General features: G+C 36.4%; 1 protein-coding gene across 2 annotated transcripts in view; it reads right to left on the bottom strand.

Annotated features, from left to right (window-relative positions):
* The window catches only part of RASA2 (RAS p21 protein activator 2), a 52,179-nt gene that overhangs the window by 14,397 nt on the left and 10,997 nt on the right, over positions 1-26,785 (bottom strand). For both annotated transcript variants that reach the window (XM_050902667.1, XM_050902666.1), the window contains exons 3-10: positions 24,718-24,821; positions 23,585-23,679; positions 16,974-17,050; positions 8,145-8,228; positions 6,260-6,332; positions 4,906-4,982; positions 3,418-3,516; positions 1,085-1,241 (exon numbers count right to left, since the gene is read on the bottom strand). In XM_050902667.1, coding sequence (XP_050758624.1) covers positions 1,085-1,241; positions 3,418-3,516; positions 4,906-4,982; positions 6,260-6,332; positions 8,145-8,228; positions 16,974-17,050; positions 23,585-23,679; positions 24,718-24,821 — 766 coding nt within the window. The remainder of the gene's footprint in view (positions 1-1,084; positions 1,242-3,417; positions 3,517-4,905; positions 4,983-6,259; positions 6,333-8,144; positions 8,229-16,973; positions 17,051-23,584; positions 23,680-24,717; positions 24,822-26,785) is intronic.

The following is a 26,785-nucleotide window of genomic DNA, read 5'->3' as shown; positions in this document are numbered from 1 at the left end:
TACTTGACATTTAAGAATGAAATTCAGCATCTACTCATCCTTCTCATTCTCCCTAAAGGGTTAGAGTATGGCTTTGTCACAAATCCAAGTAAGAGGCAGTAGGCAATTGCTTTACTGTAATGTCATATAACTTTACAGGACTTCTAAAACTATAATCAGAGCACATTAAAATACACTTCTAAAGTGTCTGTCACCATTCTACAGTTGAGAATTTCAATAAAAAAACTGATCAAGTTATTTCATTTAAGTTAAAAAGACAGCTGCAGGCTGCCGCTAGCTACATAGTCGGCTCTTCCTGAATTCCAGTGAAGTAGTATTTGAATATGGGCTAGCAAAAATTTTAGTCACAATTTGCTTCCTTTTCACCTTTCTTCTCCTCTGCCAGTACTCACCAACACTGAAGTGAAGAGAGGCTATAAAAGACCTAGGAATATAAAGCCTGGTTACTATAATTTGATTCCTGTCTCAATGTTATGCTAACCATCTACCACATTTCCCTCTTTGTCACCATGTCTACCTGAGAAATCCAGTCATGCTGATTAACATACTGGGGAAGACAGAAGCAATTCAGAACAAGCGGAACTTAGAAATCAATTCTGAAGCAGATCATTTTTGGTAAAGGTGATTATCTGCCCCTTCAGTGCCAATAACGGATCAATGTCCCTGGACAACTGCTAAATCCAGGGGACCAACAGCAGCCAGTGGGAAAACACAATGTTGAGAAGAGCAACCAATGAGAAGAAAGTATTTTATCTCTTCCAGTCACACAGCACAGGTTTTTTTCACTATCTCTGCTGGTTCTTCTAAAAGAAGAAGAAAATCTTGGTAGTTTGGAGCAGAAGTAAATGCTTTACAAGCTGCTCATCTGGTTGTCGACAGAAGTAATTCATGCAAAGGAACAAAAAAATTCTCTAGATATGCATAGAATCACAGAATGGTTTGGGTTGCAAGGGACCTTAAAGTTCTATTTCAATTCTCTCCTAGCCACAGAGCTGCAAATTCACAGTCTCATACAGGATTGCATAATTCATCTTAAGTTTTCATTTTAAGTTTTCGTTTTAAAAGAAATTTTCAGCAAAAGTACCTGAACATCTGATGATTTTAGCAGCAAGTTTCTTAGAGAAGCGTAGTATTCAGATGGAAGTACACAGTCTTCAGTATAACAGATATTTAATCTAAGTGATCCCAAATCATCAGTTTTAGAAGACTTGTTTCCATTTTCTCTTGGTTGAAGTAAGTACCTGAAAGCAACAGGGCAACTCTAAAATATTAGATTCACATTTCATTAATTTGACTAATTCTACAATAAAGCAAAGTACCACATTTAATTATTTCAATATACATAAACTGAGTCTGAAAACTGGCAATGAAATTCACGTAAAAAAACTTGAGAGACAAAAGGAAAAAAAGAGCAGCATTTGATGCACCTTTAGCACATAATGAAACATACATTTATTTTCTCTTATCTTTCCAAACAGTGAAATAGGATATACTTCTTGTATCTCAACTGGGATAGCAGGAATAGATAGAAATTATGTTGGACCTTCTCATTTTACATCTAGGTTAAATTTAGGGTGTTGGACATTGCAGATGGAACAGCTAGTGTCAAGAATTTAAATGGTCTAGTCTGAAACCAGTAAAAATACATAATATTAGCAGGCTGCATTCCTAAGAAACAAGATTAAAGGAAAAAAAATGTGCTTTTTTCCTACTCTCAATACAAACTATATTAAACAATTCTTCATTGGCTTTTGCTGTAGTTCAACTGTATTCCAACAGGAGGTGCAGCCCTACAAAAATTTTAACAGCTTTTAAGTCGTGTCACAGTATAGTTTCAATATTCAGCCCAACAAACTGAAATCATATCTTCAAATATTCTTTTACAATCATTTATATTTGTACTTCTACAATCAGGAGATCAGACTTTTTTTTAATAATCAGATGCACTGCCCACGAAGGCATGCTAATGTAAAGTGAAACTGATTTACAAGGAGAACCTCTACTTGACAGCATGAGTCTTAGGCTTATATTCCCAATATTTAGTACTAATGATACTGTTTTATCTGCAGTACTTCAGCTGTATTCAAATACTTTTTATGTAAATTAGTAATAGTATAAAAAAATCAGTTATTTTAAATCACAGAACTGTTTTTGATAAGCAGATCATAACTGGGTATGAGGATGTTCAATACAAGGTGTGCCTACAAAGTATATTAGCAGACACAAACCTATCAATGCTTCAAGTGAACTGGACATGAGTCAGGTCAATTCAAAAAGCTATACAAACACAATACACTGGCAATGAGTCCACACTAATATAACCTTTCTCTTAGCAGATTGTTAATGGAGGCATGTCATTATGTTAATATGGTCATATAGCTTTTGATCAGTTCACAGCACTGGCAGAACAAGCCTGTGTCTGCAATACACCGTGTAAAAAATAAGAGAATACTGACACACATATGTATTATGTTTAGGATCACATTCAAACACTAAGACTAAGAATCAGAGTTCAACTTTGACACATCTAAGACACTTGGAGCCTGAGGTGGGTACGTGGAGCAAAGCCATAATGGTTCCCGGCCAAGACCTGTGTTCCATTTAGTTCTTATTTACCCACTTCCTTCCTATGTGTTTTCTACATGGATATGCGAGGGCTTCCTCCACTCTTTTCTCTGTACTGAAAGGTTCACTAAAAGCAGAATATTCTACACACTTTGAGGCATTCAAATCTGTTGTACCCATCACTTCCTGCTGCTAATCATCTGGGACAGTAAAGGGGCTAGAGATTGGCTCCTGCTTGCAAGAGCTTCAGAAGGGAGGTTGCTGCTCTGTTATAAGCAGAGGTCTTTCTTTCCTGAATTCCATTCATACCTTATCCTTCCAGCTTTTAAATTTCTGTGCCTGCTCCCCTGAAATGACATTGGGCTGGTTCCAGAAGATACTTTCTGAACCTCCCCAAGGAAGAAAAGAAAAAAAAAAAAAAAGGCCATTCTTCATGATTATTTTGAAGTAAACTCTTCATCAGTCATTCTGGGAGTCTGACTTGGGAATTTAATTACAAGCGATGCAATTCTGAGAAGTTGCAGGTTTGCTGGTTAGGCTGAAAAGCATACACAGATCACTAAAATCCAGTGAGTGAAAGATAGTTACACTCAGTCTTCCCTTTCTTCACTCTCTGCACTTGCCCCTCAAACACATGAACTATTCTGTGGGAGTGGGCAGACTGGGGGAAGAGAAGAGCTAATGTACCCTCTGGCAAGGGTAATTTATTGAGCTGGGAAACTCTCTAGAAAGACTTTTTACCTAGACTAGAACAGGAAGACATATTTTAATGGATAGTTAGAATAAAACATATCCTTTGGAAGGGAAGATCTGCAAGATAGAAGCAAATTCACTTGAGCCACCATTTCTCACCATGCTTGAAAGGAATCATTTCTTAACACCTTCACAGGAACTTTAATTTCCCCTAGAAAGACGTCTTGCACCAAATTTCCATTATTCCATAGGTCAACCCTGAAAATAAGAACATTGCTGAATTTTTGTTCTCCCAGAGAGAAATAAAAAAAAAATCTTCAAGTTAACAATAGCTGCCTTACAGCACTAATCCACATGCATGCAGGCAGAAAATGTTAGAAATCTCACTCCATTCTAATCAAATCAAGAAGAATCAAACGAGTGGCTTATTAACCCATAAAGAACAGATAAAGAAACAAACAGTGAAAGTTAGACTGGCAGACCTTGCATCAGTAAATAAAAGTGATATTGGCAACATATTATGTATTCTGAGCAGTCTCCACCCCCAAAACTGTGCACATTTCTTCTCAGGTAGTTCAACTGAACTTTTTAACCAATACATTTACATATCCCTATCTAATTGCTAGAATCTGGCACACTGCAATGCCACGCCAACACATGCGCTTGTTTTTCCAAACAGCAGCTCGTATGCTTACAACCTCAAAAGGAATCACAGACTCCAGGCATGCACCTTGGGTTTTTTCTAGTACTCCTTACCTCTCTGACATTTCTGACAGACAGCAGTTGTTAAGAAGAACAAAAAAAATTAATACTAGATTTGTTGGGGCATGACTATTTTTCTAAATATATTTGCATCTATAATGAAATATACAATTCTAATTAAGATATTCATGAAGCTAATAGTTAAAAATGCACATACCAAGTTAGCTCTATAATAGGTATTAAAACTAACCACTAAATTCTTCTTCTGATGCCTGTTAGAAAACATATGCTAGCCTTGAAGACTTCGTCATTCAGCAGATTTGGTGCATGTATGTGCATGAACACAATAAAGAAGAAAAACTGAGTACAGGGCCTCTCAACTGTTCTAACTACATAGCATAAATACAGACAGACCTGCTCTAAGGGTAAAGGAGCAGAAAAGGGGAACACACTTTGAAGTATTCTTTGCATTTGCAAGGAAAAGATGCAACACAAATGTTCCTCTAAGAAGCAATCCGAAATCGTAAGAATCTCATTAAGAGGCTTTTCCCTCTGTTTTTATTAAAACAGCCAAATACATTTGAAACCATAGACTAGCATCAGGTATGCTGTTACCCTTCAGTACACGTTCTATTATCAATATTCTGCCCAAACTAATACGTATTTATAGAAGGTCCTCACGTCTCTTTACTCACAGGCACAGGAAACAAGTTTAGGCTGCTAGATACACTCTACCACTATTTACTTAAAAACAAAAAACCTCATCTTCAGTAAGAAACACACTAAAAAGTTTGAGTAATTTTATATGTTAGAAGGATCTTTTCTACAAGTCTGATCAGTAATTCTCTGGAGTTACACTGAAATAAAACATTTCTTTATTGTCTTGATAAAATATTATGATTTATTAATGACAAAATAAATCACTTTCTAATCTACATAACTTACCTGACTTCTAGTTTCTCAATATCTTCTTCTTCTACCTGAAACTGGGACTTTTTGGTGTAACTGCTGGACCTGGTTACCTGCAAGTAAATTCCTCCTATTAACACACTTTTTACTGTTGTACTATGGATGTCAAAAACCAAAGAAAACCCTGCCACTTTAACATTGCTAAATAGTTACTGTTCCTTTTAAAAAGGAAAAAGTTCAGTTCACCAAACAAACTGCCTTTTGACAGAAAGCAGGTGAAAGATGGGTCAAGAAGGGTTCATGGTGGAGCCTGATGAGGGCTAGCTGATATCTATGGGAATTATAGTATAGATCTATTAGAAAAAACAAGAAGGAAGTATGACATGAAACAGCAAGAGCTTCTTTGGTTTCAGCATAAGCCCCAAGAAAGCATTAAAGTTAGTTCTGAGATGTTTAAGGACAACAAATAAGAAGTCCACTCTTCTTGCCCTAGTTACACCACAACTGTAACTTCTTATTTTAATTTTTCTCATTTCTTGACTGATTGCATTCTTGGTTTAACTCCAATAAATCATAAGTCGTAAAGTTATCAGAGTGGTTTGGATCACATTTTTATCCTGATATCTTACTTCCCAAGAAGTTACACTCAGTATTTGAGCAGGTCAACTGAAACACACGCCATATGCTGATACTCTATACGTAAGTATGGAACAATTTCTCACTGAAGTCCCACAGCAGGACCAGGATCTATATAAACACAGTAAATTATAATACATTTGAGGCACATGTAATAGTTGTACTACTTCCAACTCTCGACTGAACAGTATAGTATGCTTACATGCAAATGTAGTTTTTATTACAGAGACAAATCACATGAAAATTCAAACTCATAATTTGGTTATTGTAGGGTAACTCATGTAGGACTGAAATAAAATAACAAAAAAGTTAACATTTTTAAAAATAAAATAATAAAATTAGCCTTTATTGGGTATAATCACTACATTGTTTTATTAAAGAAATAAGTTGGGGGGGGGGTTAGCTCAATGTTCTTGAAAATATTTAAATTCAAATCCACAGGATAGGTTAAAGTTCTCTCAGAACTCCTGATGGTAACAGATGCTATATAAAGTGATTCAGGACAACAAATTACCTTCACATATGTGCTTGTGAGGAAGCCATTTTTCACATAGCAATTGAAGGGGAATGCTATTGTCTGGCAGCCCCCAGAAATTTAAGTATGTCATTCACTTACATTTGAGAGGCTAGTAAAAGCTCTTCAATTTCCTTGAAGAGAGCTTTCTGCTTCAGGTACTGCTATGCAGCTTGCTTAAAAATATTTGAAGGGTTGCATAAAATAGATAAACAGGCAGAATACCACACAAAAAGTTACCTCAAAATAAAATGTTTCGTTAAACTGCGGATTGCTTGTTTTCTTCTTTACTTTGGTCTTCTTTTGGTCATTCCTGTTCCAATGTGGTAAAATTTTTACCATAACCAACTTAAACACACAATTATAAAGACATTCTATTGTCATGAACGACCCATGCATTTAAGTTAAAACATTTTTTGTCATTTTAGAGATCACTTTGATCAATGAAGAAAATCTTAAAATAAACTGAGTACATCTTCAGAATCTGGTTTGCAAAGTTAAAATTTCAAGTGCTGTATCTAGTTAATCGTGCATTTGCCCAGATCAAAGTTTCTACTTCATTTCACAAACAAGTATAACTTCCACATATCAAGTAAAATATATCCACAATTTCTAAAGCATTTCAAACTTAAGTCTGCAGGCAATTTCTTTACCACTGCTTGCAGGTTACGAGCAGTTTTCCTTGTCTTGTTCAACTGCCAATTTCTGTCTTTCCCACCCTCTTTTGTTGGGGAAATACCCACTACTTCTTTACAGACAGAGGCTTACACCAAGCCACTGAATGTTTTCTTTGGAAGGAATTGCTGCTAATGCTAGATGCTAAACAGCACAGGGTCAAACTAAACAATTGCTCACCACTCCCTTGTTTTATATAATTTTTTTTTTAATTTTACATGTTTTATAAAAGAATACAGTCTTATTTAGTTAGTAAAGGGCTATGATAGTATAAAAATGCTTTCTGAAAGAAACAAATATAAAATGTGGGGGAAAAAACAGACAAGGGAGAAGAAAAATTGTCCTAGGCATCAACTAACTGTTTTCAGGCACTGGTTATATAAATATTCCAGTCATGGTACCTGAGTCACACATGCATGAGATTGGAAAATCTTAACCAGGAACTTCTGTCAGATTTGCACATATATTCCCATACCAACAGGGTAAATATTCTGTGGGACCAACATTCACCCAGTTCCATCTGTATCACAGGACTCAAACAGGAAATATATGTCAATTTACCTTCTTTGGCAATCAAAACCATGCTTCCTAGGTATAATGGTGGAATCTGCCTAGTCCTCTTAAAAAAACCCCAACCAACCAAACACACACCAAAAAACCCCAACCCAAACCTAAAAAAATGTGATCATGTGACCATTCACTCAGAGCTTACTCGGGGACAATCCTTCCAAAATCTTTAAAACACACAAATTTGCTAGAAGACGTTCCGGTACTATGCTGACACTGGCAATTCTTCAGTACCAGCGAAAGTACATGGACTTAGGTTTGATGTTGCAAAAAAACAAACAACTGAGACCTAGCTTACTTTAGATGTTATTGGGCAAGGACTTGCAGATAGTGAATGTGTGGGATATGGGATTTTTTCTTAAAAACCACAACAGTTATTCAGGATTACTGATCCAAAAAAGGAGACATTTGAACTGTGAGGACTTTCAATGTAGCATCCTGAAGGTGCTGGCATTAGAAAGGTCTCACCAGAACCTCTACTCTCGTTTCCTCCCAATTGCTAAACATTTGCTGCAAAGAAACTCACAGGGAACAGAGGAAGGCAAGTGAGCAATTGACTGTATCATCCCATACAGGAATTTGACAAAAATAGGAAGTACAGTGCAGATATCAAGAGTCTAGTACAAAATCTGAGAAGAACAAACGAACTGAGTGACAAGTGGTTCTTGACTAGTGTAGGCCACTCAGACAGACCAAACTCCTTCACAGTCTTGAGAGTACAGTAGGGAAGGGGAGAGTACAGTAACAGTGGAAGATGTGATGTACACAGAAAGCATTTTAAGATTTTTCTATATTTTAAAGATTTTGCTTAAAACCTATGACTTTCTTTTCCAGTTTAAGATCACAGCATTTTAGCTTCATTAATTTTATACTAAAATGTTACCTGGAAGGCCCCACAAGAGAGACTGTTGCGTAAGGGTCACAATTCTGTCCATTTATAAGAGGCAACCCATGGCACTCCTTTATGCTACAAGGAAAAGACAATCAATAGATCAGTGAAGCAATGTCTTTGGCTTAAAAAAAATGAAACCCAAACATTCCTTTCTTTTTTAAAAGATTTAAGTCCTGCTGTGTTACACACTGATATATACGTTGATCCAACGTAATGTACGTACATGAAGTGGATCGTAACTACAGATCTCTGGATGGTAATACAAGGTAATACTCAAGTGCACGGTCAGACTTAGGGGGCTCTGTGAGAACAAAATTCTTGGAACTGCTTTGATAAAAGACATTCCAGTATCACACATGCATGGCAAAATCCTAAGTAAAATGAACTGTTATGTCAGGGGAAACTGCAGACTTCATTAACTTTTAAATTTGATTCTCAAGGCCCACAAAAAGATATTCGGCCTCATCCACATGGCAGCAACTACATTTGGAAGGCATTAAAATGGATTCAAATATTTTGTTTCAGCTAAACTACATTCTGAGTTGAGTAAGCTGAGATACGCAAAGTCTTATCCTGAAATGTTATTTAAAAATTAAGCATCCAAAACTATTAGTATACAGTCCTAGCCTGTCTAGGTTCCGTCCATACTATTCAGCCACAAAGAGAAAATCAGTTTACCTTTGAAACAGTGTTTAAAGTTTATTTTCAAACTCTTTTCACAATAGTGCATTATCAGGGTTAAACGGCCCTTTTAAAAACACTGTTTTCTTCCATAATTCATACAGTAAGTTGTAAGCTGGTGTTTAACAGGTACATAGGCACACTGTTCACCACTCCTGATGCAAAAGGGACAGGATGGTTAGAAAGTAATGCTCATGGGGACAGAGACACATTTTCTGGACCTCTTTTGAAGGCTTGCAATCTTTTTGAATCACCATAGCAGCAACACTACTAGAAACAGAGCTGGGTCAGCACACTGACTAACCTTCAGATGCTGCCCACATATGAGTATTAACTAAAAACAGCTGGAACAATAAAAGTAAAGCAAAACAGTTTGTAAATTTACAGCAGAAACCAGACGTTCTAACAAAATGATGCTCTAATGTAGCCATGCACGCTGTAGTATTTAAGTCCAGAAACATTCAGCGGATTACAAAATTTCATAAACAAGTAAGACACAGATGAGATCTGAATGTTATATTCCTGTTCTCTCTTTTTAAAATCATCTGTTTTTAAACAATGTATTGCAGGAATTTAACCAAATTAATGCAAGTAAGTTTTGGTTGCCATAATTAGCCAGTTTGAATAAAATCCAAAACGTATCTAATTTAAGGAGAAAATAGACTTTTCTGCTCTAAGTTTAGATAAATAATCAAGCAAATGTTCTAATACTATAATGTGGAATATTAAGTTGCGCAGATCAAGTTAAAGTTACATAGCAGCAGCAGCTACACACTGTTGTTAAGTAAATGCCTTCTATACTGTAGAAAAACAGTGTTAAAAGAATAACAAGAGCTGCAAACAAACACTCACAAGTGGGGAAACAACAGGCATTAACACTCCTGTGCTGCCTCAAAACTCCACCCTCTTTGGAGTATGCACGATTATAAATCAGATGGTATTTTCCCCCCCAAAAGTCCCTTTGTCTTAGCCAGTTCAGGGAACATTTAGTGCTGACAACTGCACAATCATTTGTTATTTTTCTTCCACTTTTCAAGCACGTGGCCTTCAGCATTTCAATAATTTTTGAATTACAATGAACCCTACAGTGATTTCAAAACCACCATTTAAATGGGTTCTTGAAACATCCAGTTGTTTCATAAGCATTAATTGATTCCTCCTCCACCACACACATGACATAGAAGAGTGGCGACAAAACTGAACTGTCTAGACTTTTCAGTCACTTGGGGTATCTGATTTGAGGCAGCTAGGACTTGATTCTTTCAGACTATCAGGCATTTTGTAGCACTAAATATACTGCCTCTGCAGCTCTGAGATTTTTGGTTTCAGGTGTGAGTGCTGAGTGTACCTGTAAATTAGCCTCAACTTGAATCTCATCGGAAATTCATAGCAGATGGATCAAGTCAAACTTATCTGGATAGAATTCAACTATTTTAACAAGAACAACACAGTTTCTCTTCCTATAGCCTGTGTCATGTTCATCAAGCTCCTGGATTTCTCTAGCAAACAGATGTAAGTCCTACAGAAAGCAGTTCCTTTCCCTATGTACGACGTTTCTCACTCCTTCCCTGATCACTGTATGGATGACCTGCATACTTGACATAATGATCCTGTGGGAAAACGTGTGTTATCACATCAACAAGAACTGATCACAATGCCCTACTTTTGGTTACAGAAACAGCTTGTTCCAGCCTCCCCGTCTTCTTACAGCTTGACCACAACACACACAAACTAAAGGAAGGCTTGTCTGTGATTTCCTGCAAGTTGAAAAACATTTTACTGACAACTACACAGCTTTGCAGCAGAACTAGAATCTCCGGATTCATCATACAGATCTGTCACTTCAAGCTGATTTCATACTCCAGTCAGTCTCCCTGTGTAGGCAGCTCTAGCATTCCCTTTTCATCTCCTGCCCAAGTCCCAGTTCCGTTGCCAGCAAGTAAGGTCTACCTAGCTTAGACAGCCTACCCTGTTCCATCATCTTAAAAAACCAATACCCCAGTCCCCCTGACCATCAACTCCTAATATTGCCAAATCTTTCCTTTTCAGACCCATCAGGCTCAAGAATTTGTTCCAAATTTCTAACCTCCTCCCCCTCCATCTCTCAGTCTAAGCTAGCCAGTCATAACTATCCCTTAACTCCCCAGTTACTGCCTGGAGTCTGCTTTGGACACATAATCTGACAGCACAGCTAAGTCAACTGAACTGCACCGAAATGGTGGATCCTCCTCCTTCTCTTACACTCCTACCTTGCATCTATCTCCTATGGTGATTCTGTTTACTAACCTTACAGAAAGCTATTTAGGTTTCAAGCCAGTTTTCAGTCAGTTTGGCAACGTGAATTAACCTAGTCACGCAGAAGATCTCACAAGCTCCAAAGGCAGTGCAAGGCAAATAGCCATTAAGGGTAGGAAGCCATTAAATCAACTCAGCACTATCAAACGGGATTGTTACTCCCCAGGGACTGAATACACAAGACTGAATTATTGCAGATAGTTTTAAGCTACTAAACAAACAGCCTCCAGTAAACATGTTTAAAAATTTTTGAAGATGTTTGAAGTGGCTCAATTAAAGCAGACGTAACAGAAATGGAAAGTGCAACCTCAACAAGTTTACCAACTAACAAATCTCACAGGAATACTGCCCTTCCCCAAAGAATCATGCGAACTGCTAGAACTGCAATGTTCTACAACAGGAAAAAAAAAACAAACAAAAAACCCCACCAAAACCAACAAAAAATCACCCCAAACACTTTGACTAATCAAAATAGAAAATAACACTAAATATACATTCCTATTCTGGCAACCATAATAAATACATTTCCACCACGCGGTAAACATTTCAGCCTTGACAAATGGTTTCATCTACCAAGGCTGGCACAAGCACTTTTCATTCAAAAGGCATAACTGCATAGAGTTTAAAGAAGTAGACAGGAACTTAAAAGCCTTTTATTTTGTATTTTAAACTACTACATCTTTATGTAAAGTCTAAGCAATAGCTAACAGAAGGACTTTTGTTCTTTTCTCAAACTACTCATCAGTTATGGTACAGTGTAAGAGATCTTTCAGTTTACATTAATTCTTGCTTCACATCTCAGTAGTTTGTTCTGCAAGAGGAGTTTCATACAGGAAATATGAGCCTTTCAGATACAACTGGCATATAATCAGCTCCTAAGATGGAAATGAGTCCTTAAAAAGACACAGCCCGCAATAAACCCCCCTCAATGACTGAGGGACTCTACCTCCACCATTCAAATCAACTGAAGTCCTCCAAGCGCAGAAACTAAGTAACTGCAGCCATTAGGATTTGTACACTTCATAAAAATTGTTATGTTCCCTAGAACGACTTCATGCAAGCAGGTAAAGTATAAACAGGACAGTAACAGACAGCTCAATTTAAGATAGTACAGTGTATAATTTATTTAGAAAAGTGCAAAAAATGACGAAATCTAGCTGTAATAAGCCATTTCTGGGCTTTCAAGTATTTGCATTGTAAATACATAAAACTGTTTCTTTCAGAGTTGAAGTCATGTTAAACACAGAGAAGGCAAGTACTACCATCCAATAGCCTAATTTGGCAAGAAACCATTCAAGTACCATCTGTTTCAGCAGCAGCAAATATCCAAACAATGGTCATGCAAACTTGTTTTTACAGACTCCCAGAAAGGAGAGCTGCAAGCATGTATTTTTGAAGTGGGCTACTATACATGCCATTGTGGTTTTGAAAAAAAGAGCCCACACTGAGTCAGCAGTTAATCTATTGCATTATCTTTTTCCCCTCCTCATTCACACATTAGAAAAGGAAACAACTAGTATCGGAGACAAAACAAAAATTTTAATTCGGAAACGGTCTGTGGGTGTATCTGCATGAAATTTTAACAGCAATTTTCCAATTAATACAAAAATTATGTATAAAACCAGGGCTTAGCCCACTGTAAGTGGTCTCTAAGATAGCCCTTCACCAAAGGAAGATAAACTTTACGCTTGTATTTCAAAAAAAGTGTAAGGGCTTCATTGATATAAGATAAGCAATTACAAGCCTTAATTTTACTTTCTCCAGTGAAAAATGTATTTCAATATGATGTTTTTAGAATGCCTATACAACCTGAAAGCCCTAGCTGGCTTCAGAAAGTCCCACCTTAAGAAAACTGGTGACCATTTCCTGTCCCCCCCAGCATCAAGTAAGACCACATCAGTCAGTTCTGGTATATCTTGTACATGACCACTTTTTGTCAACTTGAGCAAAAGAAGGAAACTTTCAGGTTTTAAGAAGTGAGGGATTTTTTTGACTGTTATCCACAGCTTTGCTGATACAAACATAGTTTGTGATATATTAATATTTGTCCTTCCCCAAGCTTACTTCCCTTACATAAAGTTGGGGAATAGAGCCCTAATGAGGATCAAAATTTAAAAAAAACCCAAACCCAAAAACAACAAAAAAACCACCACCACAACAACAAACAACAAACAAACAGAAGGGGCCGGGCAGGGGGATAGAGGACAAAGAAAGAAACATGAGGAATCGCATTCCTGGTTTCGTTATATGACAACTGACCATCCCTTCGTCATATGCAGCAACACTTATCTTTCTAAAAATCACATGTTCTTTTCCCAACAACTTCTTGTTTGGAAAAGTTGGTTTTACCATACATACTAGCATGAGAAATGAAGCCTTCCTCCCTCCCACATTAGCTGTAAGAGGCTAACATCATCTGTTGTCCAAATCCTTAACTTTTAAAAATTGCTTCCTACTGGAATTACCTTCAGTTTTTAAATCATCCTCATCATAAAACCCATCTAGAAGACCAGCAAAAAAAGGTTCTAGAACCACGTCTACAGAACCAAAATAATATGAATCCATCTCCTAGTCAGGTCTAATCCTATCGCTTTGTGGTTCAGCCACAAACAAAAAGGTGACGAGGGACTCCAGATAACGCTCAGAATCGCAGCCCTTGAATTACTTGCTATTGTTGGCGCGCTTAACACTATCTTTAATATTGTGTTGTGAAACTTATAGCTACTATTTTTCACCTTTGTAGAACTTGTGGACTCTCAGGGAATACATGGTGGAAATCCATTAGAAACTCACCTATGCACAGAAGCCAGCACAAATATCTAGAATTATCTTATCCTATAAAAAAAATTTAACTGGTGAAGGTTTAAAAGCTTCCCTGTCTCATTACAATGAGAGACCATTAATTTGGACATGAAGTAAAACATGGCTCTGAAAGGCAAGTATTATAGCCCGTATTTTAAGAATTATTTTTTCCACGATTTTTTTTCTTTGGCCAATACTTTTTCAGTTTTGGACAGATAGAGAAGAGGCAGAGACAGAAATATATATATATGCCCACTCTTTGTCTTTTTTTACTCAATCACAGCTCTGCTACTTCCTATCTTTCAGCTTTGTTAATGGAGTTACTAATACAATGACTTCTCAGGGCCTGGTGACTAACAAAACGTAGCAGTAAATGCATCACTTACTAATTATCCTCAGAAATTTACAGAATAAGCAGACTTTTAAAGAGTTTAGATTTTCTATTAAAGAATCTAACATGTATTTTCTGTAAGTTCCTCATGCTTTAAGATCAAAAGGGTCTCAAAAATGCCCTCACATCCATTTCTATAATACTACATCCAGTGAGAGATTTCTTATCTCTCATGGTCTCACACGTACATCCAAAAATATATTTATGTACAATATATTACTTATACAGCCAATTATTTCAAGGCCATCAGCATGTGTGATAAAATACTACTAAACTTTTTTAGTTTAAGGAACTCTAGTGCATTTCATAATCTCAGATAAAGACAAAAGTACTGATGTAATACTGCAGTGTTTAATGCACAATCCCCTCCCACATGTCAGTGAGTGCGTGAGTACAGCAGCCACGAGAGAACCCTGGCTTCCTTTTGATCATTTATCTCCGTCATAAAGAGATCCTAAAAGAGGGCACAGTGAGTAATCCACTTCCTACTTAAAACTGTAATCTGCAACAGTAACTTTCTAAAGCAACTTTTCTTCATCACATGAAAAATCCAAACATGTTTTAAAAATAAAAAAAATAATTTAACTTGGACTCAAGTGCATGGATATATAAAAAATTAAATTAAAAAAAGAGACATCTATCAGAAAGTTAAGTTGGGAATAAAACACAAAGTCATAAAGCTCCAGCCAGCTTTTGGTGATGAATAGTCCATGGGGGAAAAGCTGTTCTAATGCTGCCTTGTGCTGCAAGTGGGATACAAAAACAAGAGCAGCAGGACTCCCAACGAACCAAGCTGCCACCCACTATACAAGCAGAAACACATTCAGAATTATCTTTAAGTTATAAATGTACATTTCTGTACAGCAAGTTTCCATATCTTACCTGAATTATCAGCCTACAATAGCCACTAAAGCATTACCAGTTTCACTGGCTTAGTTCTGTCACAGAACTAGCTTCCTTTTTCATACCAAGTAAGTAACAGAAAAGCAAAGAGAGTATTTTGCTAGGTCTTGCTCCAACTAAACTACTCATCTTGGTTTAGATAGTTGACTAAGACAGAAAGAACGTAATTTAAACTTCATAATGAAAGTTACATTAACAAAATTGACAGTGTAATGGTCTCCTCCTGCTCCCTAGAGCTGATCTGAACACGAAGCCACTGACACAAACGGAAGACCACACACCATTTCCTCCCCTCACAGTTTCGCAATACAACCCATTCTTTCATACTAAATTCTCAGAGAAGATATATATAAAAAAAAAGAAACAAAAAACCTCACTCTCTGAATAAATGTAAGTTACTGAACAATGTTGGAAAGCAAAATTAAAGAATCTTACTACCTTTTGAGTTTTTAATCTTAGTTTTCCCTTAGTCTTTATAACACCCTTGTCTGTACCCTTTTCTTCACATGGCCTATCCCACAACCTGTTAGGAGACAGTGCAGAAAAGCCTTTATTTCTTTCTGAAGCACTAAAAATAAAAAACTGCAGTAGGACTGGCTTGTTCTCCTGAACCTTACTCATGCTGAGAACATAAAGAGTCACAAGAGAACACTGTCAATCTCACTTCAATGAAGGCAAACAGTCTCCCAGAGGCAAATAACAGAAGGCTGTCAGACCTCTAGAGAGACCAGTATCTTCTCGTATGCCCTTATCAGACAAAGTTTTAATGAGAGCGTCAAAACATTTTTGCATAGCTGTATTTGCATTAGCTTCGTATCAATTTCTGGCCTTAAATGTATTGCTTAATAATGAATAAAAAGAAACAGAATAAGCAGTACATGCGGAATTTTGGTCTTCTGTGATTAACGTCTATAACCTGTATATTCAGACTCCCAAAGCTATCACATAGGATCATTATCAAACACAGCTTTAAGAGTAACAATACAAGAGTACAGACTGGTTAGTATCTTCCAATATGTCTCATTCTGTGCTTTTTCTTTAATATTGCTGAAATTTGTCTTTTTTGAAATAACACATACCAAAAATTTACTGTTTCTATGAGGCTCTTCGACATGCTGTAATGTCTTCACACTTTGGAGTCAAAATTAAGTTTGGTAGTGAAAACTCCTTAAGTTGTTGCTAAGAAATTTTACTGAAATGTGGCAACGTTATGTTGCTCCAGAATGGCAACTCCTGTACTTTGTTCTATAAACATTCCTTATCATGGCTAACCATGAGAAAGTAATTCTGAAGCAAAACTAAAAATGGATTTTCACATACCAAATCAAAATATCACTACTGAAAAAGTTTCACACTGTTCCCAAAACCACCACCAGCAGCTCAATTCTGTCAGTAACAGCAGTACTGCAAGTTCTGGCTGTCAGCTGCAGTGGGCATTCCTAGCTTTCTCACCAGACCCAATTCAATTGGAATTACAAGACACTGAACTAATGATACCAGATAGCCATGCTGAGTCCTAATAAAAGTGACTGCCCTGGGAGCAACAGAGATGAGCAGTTGTAAAAAACTTCTGCAGGAGTTCCCTAAGCATATACCCATTCCCTAAGCAAGGTAGGGTCCAAGGAAAATCATATAAAAAGAAAAATGTTATTGGTACCAGGATGTGTGGACATTCAGTATTAATAGAGACAAATCACATAATGTTCTAATAAACAACTAAATATTCAAGGATTAATATATTTTCTTACTGTACTACTAGTTGCTGGCACACAGATCCATTATCTGTTATCAGTTCATTCAGTTTTAATTCAAGGTGAACTTTTCCCTGAAAGAAACAAGAGAGAAACAGATATAGTTTTAAAAGCCTTTATTTTAAAAGTAGTAATTAGAACAATAATATAGTTTACAGTTAGAAGCTATTTAAGGTAATTCCAACATATCCACTTCAAGCAAATATCTATTCTAAAGCACGTATCCTGCAAGTAGAATATGATGAATGCATTTGAACTTCGAGAGACAATGATAGAGAAGCATTATCCTCAACTGCAGACAGCACATGAATTGGTCAAGCCTCCACAGATTTAACACACACACACAAAAATATTTCTTCCAGCATGAGGAAGTACCAAGAGCTAAAGTCCCTCTCAGCCTTTTTTGTCCTAAGCATGGGATGAACGCCTGAACAAACAGACAGTGAATTTATGAGCATTTCAGGAGAAAGTTCTATAATGGACTCTGAAGGAAGTTAGGTATATTTAGAAAAGTAGAATAGTATGCAGTAGCCATAACCAGCAACATTTAATATCCAGCTGTGAAATCCTGTCCATCCCACCAGACTGAAGATCATTTAGAAATTTATTATGCATCCCAGTGCAGCTTTCAACCATCTCATGAAGTCTGCTAATGTACTCATGGAACAGTAAACAACCAAAGGAGAGGAAAAGGTGGCAATAATTGCTAAACCTGGCTTCCTCCTTTTCTTTTTCTGATATGGTATGATGTATTAACAAAAAGAATCCATAAATGACAGCACAGCATGGATTAACTTCAGAACTCAGCACGGGCCAGCCTACTTTACCCTCTCAATAAAAGGCTCCAAAAACTCCAAACCATGACATGGAACTTTCTTGGGATGACCAAAATTTGGTACTATAACCCTGCTCCAAACATCTACTGCCTGAACAATACTGCTACTCCTTTCAGTGCCTGGCTATTTGTGCTGGCTTTCACATCTAAAGATAACCAGACACTGACACAGTCTTTCCTCTAAACCATGTTCTCCTTAGTATTCTTGGAATTTGTCTATTTGCTAAATGGAACATCAGATGACACTGGTGTGTCCACATTTATGATTCTTAGGGAAGGGACCTGGAAGGTAATTTTAAAGCGCAGCAAAGGAAGCAAGCTACAATTTGAACTACAGTTTTGCTGTTCAACACTAAAATGGAAGTAAAACCCTTAGCTGACCTTGCATGCATTTCTATAGCACTTATGTTTTGACATAAAACTGAAATGTTTTTATTGTAAATCCCCTGGGGCAAGGGTTGTGTTTCTCTCTCTGTACGTCACATGGGAGGAGAAGTGAAGTTTCTTTTATAAGGAAGTTTTAAACGTAACTACTTTGGGATGCCTGCCAAGCATTTTGCAAACTGTTACTACATGGGTTGGAACACAGGTACATTAAGAAAGTATTTGTCAAGCAGAGAAACTCAATTACAAAAATAGATTTACAGGATAAAAACAGGATACTGAGAAGCATGCCAACAGCCTTACAAGGCAAAGTTTTTGAATGACAAATGAAAAGACAACATTAGTAGTATTGTAATAGCTGACAACTATTTTAGCAGGCAGACCTTGTGAATGACCTAAACATCTTCCTTTTGCTTAAAAAAAAAAAAAAAAACAAACAACAAACCACAAATCATGTGTTCTACACTCATCAGTAGGAGTAAAATATTGAGTTTACTGCTCCTGAGAACTATCTGTAGCTGCAGTTTGTTCAAAACTCAGCACCATGATGGCTACAGTAACATGGCTCTAAGTAAATATTTCCCTGACATGTATGGAGATTTTCAGGCACATTTTTGTTGTTTTGTTTGTTGAGAGCAGCATGATGGTTTCCTAAAGTGGCAGATCTGCAGATCTATATCAGAACTTTTGACGTAATGCGCAACCAGGTTTTAAACGTGGTTGTACAGATTGGTTTTAGTTCAAAACAAAGAGAAATCAGCCATTCTTACACAATAAATAAGCAGCACACTTCACATGAACACACTTTTCATCTGTAGATCTCAGGGTTGTTCAAAGGCAGGTAGGTACCATTTTAATTTCATAAATGGATTAACAATCAAGTTTCAGATGCTGACTAGAGGAAGATGGAGCTGTTCATCATGTGGCCAAGATTCACGTAGTAACAAAGGAGCCAAAACCAGAGTGTCCAAATCACAAATCTAAACTTCAGAACTACAAAAACAATTTAGTTACACAGTTTTATTTTTAGAGTTGCTACTGCATTTTAACACTGTATTTTAAGAGGTTTTTTTCTCCCCCCAGTTTCGATATCTTGATCATTTCCACATTATGAAATATTACAAGTATCTATAATAAATACAAGTTCTCTAAAGTTCTTAAGTGGAAACTGGGCTAGCAATTGTATTTTAAACATTTACACCAACAGGCACTCATATACTGTGCCCACATTCCATATACAGAATCACACTACTGTTCCAAGTGTACCACAAAGTAACTTTTGACAGTGTTAGTTTCCTTCATAAAACCTTCTCTCCTTTAAATTCAACAGGAAGAGATGCATATTCTTTCATCTGAAGGGTAGCCTACACTTGGGAAAGTTATTGAGGGTGGTGGTGGGGTTTAAATAGAGTTAGAAATGCTAACAGTTGTTTTCCAGTTCCTCCCTCAATGTCAGAAACTCTAGATTACAGTATCTCTTGAACTCTGTCCTCTTCCTTCCGCTTCCCCCAACTTGATGGAACAAGTATCACAACTGAACTATTGAATTTGTAAGAATAAGAAAGATCATCTTTATGCCATACACACTATGTCAACTTCTTACAAGAAAAAAATTCTAAGCCAAAAGTTAGAGAACTTTATTAAAAAAAAAACCAAACCAAAAAAACCCTAAAATAACACAGGTTATCCACTCAGAAGCATCTTTGGTAAACTAAAGTCCTTGCAGCATATGGGAAGTAAAACTGAGGCTCTAAAATACTTCACAAATTACATAATATTCCCACATTTAGTACCGCCCAAATTGTTAATTCTGTGTGCTTACTGCAAAAATGTCTCTACATAGCAGATACGGGTTCTATCAGCTTCCATCAGCTTTTTTCCAGCTTTCTCATTCTAAATTAGAGCAAACATACCACGTTTCTGAAATGTACTACATCTTACTGTCTACCACACTGAGCTCCTAGCACTATGTAATGGCCAACAGTTCCATAGTACTAGGAATATCCGTTCGACTCAGATAACACCGCAAGGTTTACTTTACCCAGACCTTTCTTCTTTCCTAGGGTTAGAGGTCTGAGCCACTAGGAATCTACAAGCTGGCTTGAGGCTCCATCTCCTTTTTTTCCAAATTTACACATTTTACATGAACACCAGGGGAATCTGTTAGGAGTACATTACTTCAATAATTATAAATACTATCAATTTTAAGAAAGAGAACCGTGAATGTTAAAGTTACCTTCAAAACCCTTAGAAGTGTGTGAAAGATTTTGACCTTATCAATGTATTTTGCAAGTACAGATCAAATCTCTACAAAATGTTTCTTGCTATGAATAACAAAGATCAAGGGCACGTTTACCAATACGACCTCATTTCAAACCAGCTAAATGAAGATTTAAGGAAAAAAAACGGGGGGCGGGGGGAGAAATCCTAAGGATTTTATTACATGCTAAGGCTATCTGCATTTTAGAAAACGTGAAGATTTTTTCATATATATATACACGTGTGTGTGTGTAAACAAGTTTGCGCCAGCTGCAGTTAAATATGGTCTGTTCCACTCAACTTTTCAAATGCTACTTTATTTGCTTAGTATTCCCTCATTCATGTATACTTTTCAAGAACTAGAGGACAAAGGAAAAAATTTTAAGAAAACAAGATGAATATCCATTCATAATATTGTAACCAGCAGCAAAACAAAAAAACAGCTAAGATCAAAACACAGAGCAGATGCTTTCTAAAAATCAAAGTAATTTTTACACACTTTCAATGGCTGGGGAGAGGCCTCTCCCCTCCCATACACACTTGAAAGGAAATACCCATCACCCTTCTTTCACCAAAAACAAATTAACTCAAGCACATAGTGCTTTTACTCTGCTGAACTTCTAATCACCTCCACTTCAGACTACCTGTGTGTACAGGACTGTGGAACCAGAACAGAAAATGACTGGTCTACAGCTTCTGCATTAGGAGTGGACTGTGACCCTAGAGAAGTCCTAAATTTACTACAAGTAAGATGGGTTTAGAAAATGACTGGTCTGATTATTTCCCCACCTGCCCAATTCAGTTTTGTTTTGCAGGAATCGGCAAGTTTAATTCTTGCTAATTCCACAAAAGACAAAATGTTACATTTAATATACTTTTAAGCCTTTCCAGAAACTGTCAAAGTTATTAACGAACTCAAATGTCTTCCAGTGATACTTTCATGTGCCCTACCAAGGTAGAGCTGACAATTTCCCATACAGACTGTAAGAACTGATGAACTGTAAAGAAAAAAATCCAAGATATGCTTATTAGTAAAGATGACGACAACCAGTGCCAAAGCACTTATGACTTGGTATGGATTTTGTACATCTACAAGCTGTATGCCACAATATTCAATATGCACTTTACCACTACGGCTGCTCATTACACCAAAGTTAGCCTGTATGAAGAATAGACCACTGGTACACAGAAAGTACAGTTTTCTTGAAACGAATGAAGATTTAAGGGAAAAAAAACCCAAAACCCCAACCAAGCAAACTGCAATGTGTCCTGCATATAGTCAAGGAATACAAAACACTACTAAGCCATCCTATTGCCTTGCACCCATCATAAATTCTGGAAAATACTCACATGGAGTGAACTTGAGGAAAAAATGTCAGCTACACGTATAGTGCCATAAGGAGAAGAGCACATCTGAAAACAATTTTCCCCCACCCCAAACAGTTATCTAGCTTTATAAACATTCATGCACTTTTTCTGCACATATACTATGTGAAAGCCTGCTATTTTCAGCCACGTCCCACCAATAATCTTGGGAATCTCCTAGGAATACATTTCAGTACGGTATGGCACATGCAAACCAATGAGATTTCAGCCAAATCTGGCAGATGGGAAATGGTCTCAGCTCTGCTCTTACAAATTTCACGGAAGAAGGAAATTGGACAGAGGAGAAACCTACCCAAATGCCCTAATTCAAGGAAAGATTAACATGAAGAGCACACACCTTAGCAGAAAAGGTCATCCTTTAATGGAAGTGTCACGCAGGAGACTGCTTTACATATACAGCCATATAAAAGTATCAATAAGAGCTTACATTCCAGTGTGAGCTACAAAGCCATGGAAAATTAAAAACTTTTTATTTCCAATATGTAAGAAATTGCTAAATTCTATTAATGGAATATTATAATTGAATTTTCATACTTATGTAGTATTATGACAAAAAGTAATCTTTCATTCAATACATTTTTATGACTGAGAAAAAACATAGCAAGCATGACAACATTTAAGTCAAAGCGGAAACTGCATTTCAGTTTTTATCTGGAAAGGACTTTCTAGAATATTCAGAGTGATTAGATGGAAGAATTGGAAGAAGAAAGAGACAACTTGCAGTTGGACTAGATAATCTGTAGGTCCCTTCCAACTGAACTATTATATTCTATCCTAACTGAACGAGGACTAATTTTCAACAGATAAGAGAAAGTGGTATTCAGATGTTTTGAAAATCTGTCTTCATGTAAAGCAATCAAATGCCCTCCTATATACCCAACAGCTGCATGCTAAACTTATGGCTCATAGATTATTAATCCTGGAAAATAATGTGTCTTTTGTTTTTGGTTTTTTTTTTTCAGAATTCCGTGCACATTCACCTCTTGTAAAAGTAGACAGGATTCTCCCCGCCCAGAGGGACTTCCAAGTTACTAGAAAAATACAAACACTGCCAAGTTCAAGACTTTTGCCCTTAGGCAAATCTGAAAAAACTATTAAAATATAATAAATTGTTTATCACAGCAACAAGGCTAAGATTTTCAAGAATACTGTTCTGTTTTCTTCCTCAAACCAAAAAGAGAATTGCTACAACTTCTAGAGCCATCTCATTTTTACGTATTACTAGAACAATCCTGTCAGAAGAACTTGAATCACAGACCAAAATACAACTCTGAAATGCAAGTTGATACTGAATGCAGAAAGTATTTCAAAATAAGATAAGTGAGCAGAGCACAAGTACCTCCAGTTTTGGAGACTTGAACCATTTCATGTCACATAATCAGTCATCATTTCAGATAACACCAAAACTGACTAAAAAAATAATTCAGTAGTTTCCTAAATCATTCACCTGTCTCAAGTACATAGTTCCTCTTGCAAAGATTTTAGACATCAAAATACTGTTAAGACATTTCCCAAATAGTTGCTTCAAGTCTTCTGCCAGTTTTAAGTATCATGAGAAACAACACAGCCAATCTAGAAATGCAGAATATGCATTATTCTCTAATCAAGCTGAAAGACACAACTGTCCCACAAGAATTAGACAGATGCTAACCTCTATCTGCTACAGCTCAATACAAACCTCTATCATTACATGCACTTATCTATATTTAATTTAAAAAATGTAAATGTGCAGTTTAATAGTTACCTGAACCTCTGAATTAGAATCAACAGGCTGAAGCATAAACCAGTTCTCTTTTCCTGTGTAGTTGCATAAATCTTCTTTTTTGATTGACACCTTTCCTGGGGGAGGGGGGCAGGGAGAGATAAGCATAAATATTACTTTCATCTGAACAGGACATATTTAAATAGATTTGAAGTTTGATTTTTGCTTAAACTCTCTCTCTTTTAGTTTTTTTTTTTTTAAGCTTATGCTGCTATATGAAAAGCTTATCGAAACAAGGAACATGAAGCATAAGTAAAGCAGAAAAATAGTTTATATGAAGCCAAATTAATTACAATGTGTTATCTTGGATATCACTAATAACAAGATTAGGTAAAATAAAGAACACACTTGTGGCTGGAAATACCCTAATAGAGACGTGAGAGAACAGTAACAGTGTTGAAGAATGTTTAAATAGGAAACTGAAGGTAGATCCCTTTTACTCTTCTGATTGCTATTCGGAAAGCTGTTATTACACCAAATTATCTGGCATCCTGGTGCGAATTATTTCCTTCCTCAGTTTAAGTAATGTGAAGCCTTCTTCCACAGCAGACTATTAGAGCTTTATAGCAACTATATCCAAATAGCAGTTGCAATAGAGCCATTATGCGGGGGGGGGGAGAATCCACCTTCTGTAATTTTTCACCTAAGCATAAAGCATTTTACAGCAACTTATAAGTCACTAAGGTACAGGTTGCACTGACAGAAAAAATATAAATACCTATAAATAGTTTTAAGAATTATTCCACTATTGCAATTATTGTGGAATTATTCCACAAGTCATTCTTTGGAGACCTACAGGTAGTGACAATTATTCAAGTATTCCAATGAAACAAAGTGGAGAAAAAACAAATAGAATTTTAAAAAAATTTATTGAGACTATAAGACTACAAAATGTCCTATTAGCCTAAAAAATAAACATATTTTAGTATAATAGAATAAAGCAAGGAAACAAAATCCTGCTTTTCAAACTTTAAAGGAACATTCAGTTTAAGTGCACTATACACTGTGCTTTGAAAAAATGTATCACTTGAATAATTGTATCCTTAATACTACAGATAATGATACTGAAAATAACAAAATGTTATGCAAGATGTAGACAGTATCCCAGAACTTACCTATACGCAGGTCTTTTTGTAAAACGCTTTTATCATAAATGTAGAAGGACAACCACTGGAATGTTCTTGGAATCTCAAAGTAAAACTCTTCCCCAAAATAAGGGCTGAAAAGAAAGACTGAAAGTTAAAATAGAAAAACGCTTTATGGAATTTATACAGAAGACAGACACTAAAACATACATTTTTACTGCAGTCCCAGACCTTGGCCTTTAGCACTATACTTATCTATCATCAAAGCCACCCACAACCACTTCATTACAAGAAAACAGAATAACAGTACAAGTTCAAACTTCATGAAGATGCCTTACGTATGTTCAAAAAAAGAAAAAAATCAGAGCACACACACAGAAAGTGTTGTCTCCTCTGCAATTTCACTTCTATTTTTCTGTCTTGAAATTATTCTAGTTGGCTCTCTACCCATGCTAAATGACTTCCTGAGACACTTACACGTTTTGTTTCTCTTTTTTCATTCAGTACGCGATTAAATTGCATTAAAACACAATTTATTAATTACTTCACTAACAGACATTTGTTTAGCTCTAACTTCTGCGTCAAATTTGATGCTCAAAGATTCAGACCTGTAAAAAGAAGCCATAAGCATTAGCAACTACAAAACAGAACAGTGAAAGAGAGAACTGTTAATCTCAAATACACACGTTCTCCTGCATGCTGAAATGGTCACCACGTTTCTCCATCTAATGAAGTCCAATATAATGTTTACAGTTCACCCTACTTAACTGCCATTTGCAGAGCCCTCTACGTAAAAAGACTCTGGGTTCCTCTATGTTAGACACACGTCACACAATGTGTTGGTATCTTCACTCAAGGAATTTATACTTCCATTAAACTTAATGAGTACTTACTGATGCAATCATAGTCGGTAGTCAGAAAGTTGTACTTCAAAAGACTGAACAAACCCACAATGTTATTTGTGTCACTGCAAGTTGTGAACTCTGAAAATCAAGTGTATCCACAAAAAAAAACCCCTGCTATTTTGGAACTAGTGAATTCTTAAAGACTTAAAATACTTTCAATTACAACATATTAACATCACCAGGGAAAGGTGTGCAGCTTCATGAATCTAATTTTAGCCTCTGCTTTTTCTCTACAGAAAAGTACTGTGATGACAGTTATACCAAACCGAGGAACAAAATTTTGTTGTTTTTTGTTTCCCAGTAAAGTACCTTTCTGACACTATATTGCTACAATACTTTATTAAACTAATACAAATATGCTTATGCTTGGAACAATCAGTTCATAGTATTACCTACCCAAAAGGATACCAGGAAGAATCAGCTATCATCCCTACTCTATTCCCTCCAAAATAATTACAGAAAAAACACCAAATGCTTAAGGACCAATGGTTCATTAAATCAGTTAAAAATAAGAGAAGAGCTGATAACTAACTTAAAAAGTGGGGGAAAAAACACAGGTGAAAAATCTGGCATTCCAAATTTCTAGAATGGATTTTTAGAAACAAGAGCTTTAACTGCAGGAATTCATTAAGCGGAATTTCACAAGTGAAAATGTTCCTTTTGTTCAAACACAAACCTTTTACCATAGGCTTCAAAGCAGACAAATCAGTATTAGCCTTTGCACTACACTGAGAAATAATTTAAGAATTCTCAGTTGAAAAATTTGCTTGTGGTTTTTCAGCTCCCCACTTTTTTTTTTTTCTTTTTTAATTTTCAAAGCCAACAAATTCAGCTTTGATTTCGAGGGCTGGGTTGTTCTTGTCAGCACCACCACTAAAGGTATAAATTCACTAGCATTACCTTTAGCAGCAGTGCAGCCCTAAGCAGCCTCCATTTCCTTATTACCTTGGCTGCTCATTTTAATTGTTTTGACACAACAACTCAGACCAAAAAAGATGAGAGAGAGGCTTATTTTAAACTTGGGTCAAGTCTGTGATATGGCTCCCCTAGTAATACTTGCACCAGTACAAAGAGGTATTACAGCAGAAAGAGTGAACTGTGGGTGAACTAGCTGGCACTGGTATCAAGGGAAACTCGGCTACTAACTCAGCTTCAGTCAGAAATCCTACGGAGAATATTAGACTACGATGTAC

This window comes from Gymnogyps californianus, chromosome 10 (genome assembly GCF_018139145.2).
Source record: "Gymnogyps californianus isolate 813 chromosome 10, ASM1813914v2, whole genome shotgun sequence".
NCBI classification, from domain to species: domain Eukaryota; kingdom Metazoa; phylum Chordata; class Aves; order Accipitriformes; family Cathartidae; genus Gymnogyps; species Gymnogyps californianus.
Note: the sequence above shows the minus strand (reverse complement) of the source record. Positions and strands in the feature narration are given on the sequence as shown.